At 36.9% G+C, this 9,741-nt stretch overlaps 1 protein-coding gene across 1 annotated transcript; it reads left to right on the top strand.

Moving 5' to 3' along the window:
• Window positions 1–433: 433 nt before the first annotated feature.
• Window positions 434–9,415, top strand: POLR1D (RNA polymerase I and III subunit D; the record flags this gene model as incomplete). The annotated part of the gene is made up of 2 exons (XM_084235230.1): window positions 434–450; window positions 9,148–9,415. 2 exons carry the CDS (start codon window positions 434–436, stop codon window positions 9,413–9,415), a joined length of 285 nt encoding a protein of 94 aa, XP_084091356.1.
• Between the last annotated feature and the right edge of the window lie 326 nt (window positions 9,416–9,741).

Raw genomic sequence — 9,741 nt, 5'->3', positions numbered from 1 at the left:
CCAAATTTCTTCCAAATCTCTTCTATCAGCTTTAGTCCCCATTATAGAGAAAGAGTGAGTATTCCTCTATTCTCTCCCTAACTGATAGGCAGAACAGATTTTTCATTGTTGAACTAGATAGTATTTCTTAGAATTAATGGCATTTGAACATTTTAAATGTAGGTATACATTGTTATCTTGTTTTTTCTTTTTTGTGTTTTTCTCTTCCTATAAAATGTTTCTTTTTAATTTTATAATTTTGAAAAATTTCTCCACCAGTTTTGAAGTTTCATGCTTCAAATGCCCTTCTCTTCCCAAGATCATATACCTGGGATGAATTGACTTTCCACATTAATCACTGACTACCTTTCAAACTTTATCCTTTTTCCCCATTAGGAAAGCAATAGAAGAATTGCTTAAAGAGGCAAAACGTGGGAAAACAAGAGCAGAAACAATGGGACCTATGGGTTGGTAAGTTTCTGAGTAATCTTTTCTAAAACTTAAATAATTATGTAAAAGAGAAAGACTTGGGGCCTCTCTGGTGGCGCAAGGGGTTAAACACAGCACTGTAAAGCTGAGTTTGATCCCCGATCTCCCGCCCGCCAGGGAGCTACCCACATGGCACAGCAGACCCCTCCTGTCTTGCCTGCTGCTCCCCTCGGCAGTGTCCTTCTGTCAGTCTGCCTGTTCTGCACACCCCAGTTCTTGATGCATAAATAAATCTTTAAAAAAAAAATAAAGAGAAAGACTTGGCTGTAAATAGAAATATGTAAATTTTTAGTATATAGGGGGAATGAAAATCATGGGTGTGGAGGAAATCACCCAAGAGGCAAATGGTGGAGTGCTAATACAGCTGAGGACTGAATGTTGAAGAATTCTCGTCACATGAGGAGGTGAGCAAAGGGGTGTGTATGGAGAATATGTGTTACAGTTTTATTATCTTATTGGTCCACAAATCCCCAAGACTTACGAAGGTCCCACTGTGCCCAGTGTGAGAGTCTGATATGTGTTTATTGTTTTTTTAAGAATTTTTGTTTTTAGTTATAGTCCTTTGTAAATAAAAATTTATTTCAAAATGATTTTAAGTATTTTGATTATGTGACAAGTAAGCTATATAAAACGAACTTTAGTTTTACAAATTTTAACCATCGTAGTTTCTATACAAAATAGAGCTTGTTAAAGCTTAATAATAAAAACAAAGGGAGAACTTAAGAATTACCACTATTCTTTTAAACATTACTCTAGCAGCAGCATTTACATTCAATGAAGATGCTGATTTTAGATCTTTTGTCCACCCTATGGAACACTGGGACCCATTTTAAAAAATACAATGTAAAAATGGGATAGGAGTAAAGCTACACTTCTGAATATACCATGGTCTGTAGATTTGCATTTGAGTTCCATAAACTATAAAACAAAGTTAAATAGAGAGAAAAACTAGTCCCTATAAATCAAACAAAGTAAAACAAATGGACATAAGTTAGCCAAATCAGTAGATAACTTAGCCATACATAGAAGAACTATTTCAGACCATCTGAATATTTGACTGTATTTCCAAAAGACAAAAAAAAAAACCACAAAGAAATCTTAACTTGTCTTCAGTCACTATTATAAGTAATACTGATTTTGTTATTCCCAAAATAGTATATAATAGTATAACAAGTAAGTATAAAATCCAAATAAATAAAAACCTGCATCCCTAAATTTGAATCGGAAATACCAGTACAAAATGCTGCTAGATTTTCTCTTAACAAGGAGAGTTGTTTTTCCTAGCTCTGTTCCAGAAAAGTCCTAGAAACAATGACCACCCACTTGATTCCAGTAAGTACCACTGGGATCCAGTAGTGGTACATAAATACCATTTCTCACTGAAAGAAAACAGAAGTCCTTGATAAAAAAAAAAACTGACTGCAGATCTCAAGCAGTCCCTGCATTTAGCCAAACAGTAAGGTAGAGGTCACAATCCTCACAACTGCCCTTAATTCCTAATACCACAAGTTCAATGCTTCCCTAAACTGTCCTCAACTTTAGTAATTTGTGTGAAGAACTCATACAATTTATAGAAAGCTACTACATTGACAGTTACAATTTATCACAGGGAAAGAATACAGATTAAAATCAGCCAAAATAAGAAATGGGATAAAGGGCATAGTCTGAGAAGTTTACAAACATAAAGCCTCTGTCCTCCTTATGGAGTCCAGATACATTTCCTTCCCAGCATCAGTGTGTGATGCATATATGGCAATATGTGTGGCATATTGCCAACCAGGAAAGCACTCCAGAGCCTCAGTGTTCGGAGATTTTTTTTTAGGAGTTCCCATTGCTTGCGTGATTGATTGTTTGATTGATTGCTCACATGGTTGATGTCTCCAAATTGATTGATAACCACATGATTCAGAACTCAACCCTAAATCACATAGTTGATCTTTTCTGGCATGGCCAGCCTCACTTTAAGGTATGTCCTGATAGTCTAAACAATGTCATCTCCATCAGGTATGACATTACCTTCCAGAATTGAGAAGGATTCTAACAATAACCATAATAGAAAACTTAGTGGTCCCTGTTAGATGATGCTAGAGAACCAAATCATTATTCATGAAATTGTTAAATGGTGAGGAAGTATTTATCCTGTTCCCTATATATACTGGCACTTCGAGGTTACCAAATAATAGATGAAAGAAAATTTCCTTCCAGAATTCTATCTGTAAAATGTAGAACTATAAAAATAAAATTATCATCATCTGAATTCTTAACAACTCATAGTAAGACAATCTAATTTTAGAATGGACAAAAGATATAAACTAACACTTCACCAAAAATGATACTGTATTGACCAACACACATATGAAAAGTGCCAGTTATTAATAATTAGGGAAATACAAATTAAAACCACAACTAGTTACCACTATACATGCAGTACCGTGGTGAGTTAAAAAAAAATGACTCGGGCCTCCCCTGGTGGCGCAGCAGTTGAGCGCTAGGCTGCGAAGTTGCCCGCAGCCTCTTCAGTGCCCGCAGCCTCTTCAGTGCCGGTTCGATCCCCGCCACCACCTAGTGAGGGTCCTACATGGCACGACAGACCTCTCCTGACACCCACTGCTCCCCTCAGCAGTGTATTTCGTCAGTATGCTTGCTCTGCTCCCTGCTCTGGCTCTGGTGAATTCTCTCACCCTCCCACGCTTCTGACTATACCCAGTGCTTGTATAGATAGATAGATAGATAGATAGATAGATAGATAGATAGATAGATAGATAGATAGATAGATAGATAGATAGATCTTTTAAAAAATGACTATCAAATAAAGATGAAAATATGGAATAACAAAAATTCTCACACATTGTTGGTGTGAGCAACTTTGAAAAGCAATTGGAAATTTCTTATAAATATACACTCATCATACAGAATTCTTCTAAGCAATTATAGCAAACTGAAAACTTAAGCCCACACAAAAATCTGCAAAGTAATGTTCATAAGTTTTATTCATAATTACTCAAAGCTGGAAACAATCCAAATGTCCGCCAACTGATGAATTGATAAATGCGGTTGTATTCCTACACTCAATACTATTTAATTATAAAAAGAAACAGAATTACTAATGCATATTGCATGGATTAACCTCAAAAGCATTATGTTAAGTGAAAGAAACCAGACACAAAACATTACACAGTGTAAGATTCCATTTATATGACATTTAGAAAAGCCAAAAACTATTGAGACAAAAAACAGATCACTGGCTGCCAGGAGGTAGAGGTAGAAGGAAGGAAGGAAGTTACTGCAGAACCTTTTGGGTTATGGAAATGTTCTATATTTTGATTGTTGGTAATTACATGACTTCATGTGTTTGCCCAACTGTTTCTGTAAAGGCATAAATTTTATTCAATATAAGTTTTATCTCAGTAAATCTGATTTTACGTGTGTGTGTGTGTGTTTGTAGGAATGTAACCTTGGTTTACATTGCTGTTGGTGTTGTAGAAGTATAGGATCTCCCCCTTCAGTTGTTGTTACTACTGGCAGCCGCCACCAAAACAGCTATTGTCCACCACTCAGGTCCATTGTGATCCCTCCCCACTTAGTTTTCCCTTCTCCCCCTCCCCCTCTGGTAGCCTCAGTTCTGTAGTCAGCTTTCTAGGGCTAGTTCTTAGTTTGGTTTTATCTGAGCCTTTGTTTTGTTTCTCTATATTCCACATATAAGTGACACCATCCAGAATTTGTCGTTCTCCTTCTTACTTTTTTCCTTTAGCATTGTCCCTTCCAGGTCCATCCATTTGGTGGAAATGGCATGAAAACTCATCTTTTTTGATTTCTAAGTAGTTTTTACATCTTCCTGATCCAGTCATTTATTTGTGGCACTTAGGTTGTTTTTATAGCTCGACTATTGTAAACAGTGCCACAATGAACACTGGAATGCATAGAGACCTTCAAATTAGTGTTTTTTTGCATTCTTTGGGTAGATTCCTAAGAGTGGAATTGCTAGATCATGTGGTAGATCTATTTTTAGTATTGTGAGAAAACTTCATACTGATGAATGTTGTCTTCCTCATGTATTGTTCCCTTAATCATTCTATAATTACCATCTCTGTCTCTTGTTGCCATTTTTAACTGGAAATCTATTTTGGTATGAGTTTGGCCGTCCCTGTCTTTTAGGTTGGGGGGAGTCCTATTTGCTTGTAGGATTGTTTTCCAACCATTTACTTTGAGCCTATATTTATCTTTGGAGTTCAGATAGTTCTCCTGGAGACATCAGAAAGTTGTGTTTTGTTTTCAAATTCAACCAGCCACTCTGTACCTTTTGATTTAGCGTGATTACTGATAAATGAGGATTTGCTACTATCCATTTGTTTTTAGTTTTCTGGTTCTATTTCCTTGTTCAGGTTTTTTTTTTGTTTTGTTTTGTTTTATGGGTTTTCTTCTCTTTGAATTCAATAGGAGAGTTCCTTTCAACATTGGTTGTACAGAAGATCTTTTGTTTGCAAATTCCTTTAGCTTCTGTTTGTCTGGGAATATATTTATTTCTCCCTTATATCTGAAAGAGAGTCCTGTAGGGTACTATAGTTTTTGCTGACAATTTTTAATCTGTAAGCATTTTGAATATGTCGTTCCATTCTCTCCTTGCTTTTATGATTGATTCAGAGAAGTCTGATGTAAGCCTGATGGGAGTGCCCTTGTAGGTTATCTACTTTTTTTTCCCCTAGCCACCATCAATATTTTTTTTTTGTCTTGAACTCTTAGAAGTTTCATGACTATGTGTCTTGGTATAGGTCACCTTATATTTAGATAACCAAACATTCTTTTAGCTTAATGGACTTTTATTTTTCCTTCCCCAGGCTTGGTTAGTTTTCCTCTATTATGTTTTTGAGTAAGATCTCTGTACCCTTCTCTGTCTATTCTCCTTCTGTAATACTTATCTTTATTTTATCCTTATTTTATCTTTTCTAATGGAGTCAAATAATTGAAGTGTTTCTTCAGCTTGTTCTTTGTTTCTTTCTTCCACTTGTCTCCTTTGTGCATTATCATCTTCAAATTAAAATTGATTTGAGCTTCCATTTGGTCTATTCTGTTTCCATAGCTTTCTCCAGAATTTTTTTATCTCCCTCATTCACCTTTTTACACTCTGCATCTCTGTTATTTTCTTATTCAGAGCTTCAACTTATACTTTGTGTTCATAATTTTATCTCTCAGATCTTTCTTTTTTCTGAATTTTCTTCCAGTTCTTTGAATTTACCATGATCTTGCACTCTGTATCTGATTGGAGGATAAAACCTACTATATCTTTGTGGTTGGATTCTAGATAATTTACCATGATCTTGAACTCTGTATCCAATTGGAGGATAAAACCACTATATCTTTGTGGTTGGATTCTAGGTGCTTATTCTCTCCTTGAAACTACATATCTCTTGAGGTGTAAAGGTACCATGTGTTATATTTTTCCATCTGCTCGTTTTGCTGCTTTCAATTTCTTTTTTTTTTTTTTTTGATTGACTCTAGCAGTAACTTAGAGATTTGCAGTACTTCTACTTTTCCAGTAGGTGGCACTGTGGGTTTTTAAGCTTTTCCCAGCTTTATGTAATTTTTGACCACTGGCATTTCTGAGCCTCCATAGATGTGGAGACCTGATCTTGCAGCAGCTGAATTAGGTGGATGGGGAGTACCTGGAGGGGTCCAGATGCTTGAGGAATTGGTGGGAGAATGCTGGCTTGTGTGTGTGGTACCTCCTATATCCCCTCCCCCTACTTTGGGACTCCATACACAAATCTCTGCAGATTGTGCACTGTCACGAGGTCAGTACCAGTCCTGAGGAGTGGGGGAAGTGAGTTCAGCCCACTACATTGTCCTTGTTCTCTTTACTGGGAATCTGGCCTACTGGGAAGTCCCCAGCTCTTTCTTTTGCATGGGTCTTCTCTCAGTGAATGATGTATACCTCTATATCACTGAGTTCTTCCCTCCCCAGGGCCACTGGCCAGGTGCAAGAACTATGTATGGTTCATAAGGCAGCTTCCCACCAGGGTCCACACCTTCCAGACATCTCTTTCCACCCACCTCTTACTTAATGAAACATAATCTCTTCAGTGTCTCCTCTGGTGCAGTTCATACTGGTCTTCAATGTCCAGGAGGTATTCCAGTTTCACCTCAAGCTGTGGAACCCTCTAGGTTATTAACTTTCAGATTATTCTTCTGGGAGTGATGCCTTCCTAAAATAAGATTCCGGAGACCAGCTTGAAAATAGTCACTTTGAGATCCGGAACTTCCCTTGAGGCATCCTAAATAGAGCAATTTTTAAAGTATTTATATATTAATTTATTTAAAAATAACAATAATGAACCCATAGAGCCCATACATTAAGCTAAATAATATTTTTAATAAAAATAACCATATTTGCAAAATGTACTAAGAGTGACATTGTTTAATATTTTTGCAAGCCTCTTTAATGTCTGACTTACAAAAGGAACCTGGAATTTATGTCTGCTTTTTCAGTCAATCTGTTGTAATATGTTATTTTGGTTAAAGAATATGAAGAAAATCTAAACTCATACAAATATGTATTTGGAAAAGGAAGAAGCATTACAATGGCCTTTTCAGAAAATTGTAGTATTCTTTAATACTGCATCAAAACTTTGCAAGTAACTTCAACAAGTGAGAGTCTTAACATTCTTTTCTCAAATGTGGGCTTTTAATATTCTGTTACAGTAAAATCCCTTGGTATACCATTTACTTTGACTGAATCTTCTTCTGTCCCATCTGGGATAGTGAGGAAGGAAAAATGGTTCCAATGCCAGTCCCACATCCTGCTGGCTTGGGATCTTGGATAAATTGCTTTTTCTCTTCTGTCCATCTATAAATGGATAATGGTGGAGAAATGAAATGAGTTAACGTTGGCAATGTAATTGCATGGAGTAATTAATTGCTTTATAAATGTTTAAAAAAATAGCATCATTGTTATTCTTATTGAGTAGTGATTAGTCAGTTAATCTGCATCCAGCTCTTTAAGATTGTCACTATTATTATCACCATTTAACAGATAAGAGGAAATAGGGATATTTGTAGAACATGCCCAAGGTTCTAAGTCAGCCTAATGCTGACGTACTTCCAGGAGGTAGAAATGCCTTTGTCTTGCACTACTGAGATAGCATAACGCTGGTCTACTGTTTTCTAGAAGCTCAGTGCAGCCCTGTAGGACGACAGGGAACTTAATTGTTTTGTGACCCCCTCTACTTGCAGTGCTGTGTTTTTCTTTGTCCCTCATCTCATTGTGACTTTTAAACTCCAGTGTTAATAGAAAAACAAAAACTCCTGTGCTATAAACACCTCTAAGTATCCCTGCTGCTTCTGCTGTACTCTGTGGCCTTTTCTTTCTCCATTCTTTTCTTCCTTGTTTAGTTCATTCCCCTGTCACTTTTCCTGGTCTGAGTATTACCCACAGTGGTTTGGATGTCAGCACCATCTTTGATTTTTTTCAGATGTTTTCTCTGCGTAGCTCAAGAGTTGTTTATTTGCAGTGGGAAGCATTTTCTGTTTTTGCTCCTTTTACTTCCACATTCACTGCCATTCTGGTCACCCAAGGAGGTCTGCCCCATATAAATGATGTCAGACTGATGACTGCTTCTGTTTCCCTTAAACAGCACCAAGCAATAAAATCAGGACAGTGGCATGCTGGTGAATTGACCTTGAAGTATTGTGTGGGATTCTCTTTGAATCAAAATTTAATAGAAAGATGAAGATTATAGAATACTATATTCATTTTTGTTTAATGACAGCCACCCAAGTAACATGATTTGGGGGATCAGCAACATCAGCATCCTCCTATAAGAGTCCTCCTAATTAGAAGCAAGCTGTGATAAATTTAACTCAAAGTGCAGATTATAGTTAAATCATAAACTTATCACTCAAAACAAAGAAAAACATGCAGGGGTTTTTGTGTGGTGTTTTCCAAAATGTAATTTTATTACGCCCGAAAAATAAAACAAATACCATGGTATATGAGTATATTTAAGATGTTAATTAACAATTTAGTTACACCCTGCCTCCGTGGGTGAGCTTGAGTCATTTATATACTTAAATATACACTGTACAGAAATTCACGCAGAAGAGTAGATGGATAAAAGTGCTGCCTGATACAACATAAACTGTAAGAACGTTTTAAAGGTAAAAAGTGATTACTGCATTTTTATGGATTCTTTGGACAATTTAATTTCTGGAGTAGATCATTTAGCTTGGGTATTCAAGATACAGCAGGATATGCTTTTCTTGTTCCTCAGAGAGGGGTTTATTTCTGCTTTTTGGTAATTAAAAGCTGTGATAAATTTAACTCAAAGTGCAGATAATAGTCAAATCATGCGCTCCTTACTTGAGGAGAAAGTAATGACTTAATTCACATTGTGGTTGTGACCCTGTACATAGATTGGTAGGGAAGTTAGTCACATTAGGAAGATAGGGCTTAGATACTCAGATCTAAGGTCTAGCCAGTCTGTCTTAGAAGTCCCAAGTGTCTTGATTCTTTTCCCCCATGTGCTCAGAGTTTACACTAGGTGGCATGCAAGGAAAGCTGAACAAATTCAGAAACCTAATTCTGTAGAAACTGAATTCTTTGGCACTAACCACAATCAGTGGGTTCAGCTTTAGAATAAACTATTTGATTTGTGATTGTTTTCTTCCTCCCCTTTCACTCCCCAGGATGAAGTGTCCTCTTGCTGGTACCAATAAAAGATTTTTAATTAACACAATTAAGAACACACTACCTTCCCATAAAGAGCAAGACCATGAACAAAGAGAAGGCAGCAAGGAACCTGCAAAAAGCCAGAACCAGAAAGAAGAAAACCGGAAGAAGCACAGAGCCCACCCTTACAAGCACAGCTTCCAGGCCAGAGACACCGCCAGAGCTTCTCCACCCAGGAAGCATAGCAGCCACGAGAAGTATGAGAAGCGACTGAACAAGCGATAAGGCAGGGATGAAGAGTAAGCCAGACAGTCACTGACAACTAGTGCTGTTATATTGGGGACTGGGGATGTGTAGAAAAAGTTGAGCTGGCAGAGCCAACACCTAAGAGTGATTTTTAAAGTGATTTTTAAAGTGATTTTTAAAGGTCCTTTGTTGTGAAAACCAGAAAATGACCTAGAGATTCTTCAGGGAAATTAGTGCAAAAGACCCTACTCTGAAGATGTCTTGGCAAATTTAAGCTACTTAAGCAGTGTAGTCGACTTATGTATTGCTTTTATTCTACCTTGTTTGGAAATTAGTCTCAAAATCTACAACTTAAGGTTTTCAGA

Source organism: Talpa europaea, assembly GCF_964194135.1.
Source record: "Talpa europaea genome assembly, chromosome: 6".
NCBI lineage: Eukaryota > Metazoa > Chordata > Mammalia > Eulipotyphla > Talpidae > Talpa > Talpa europaea.
This window is presented reverse-complemented; position numbering and strand designations above follow the sequence as displayed.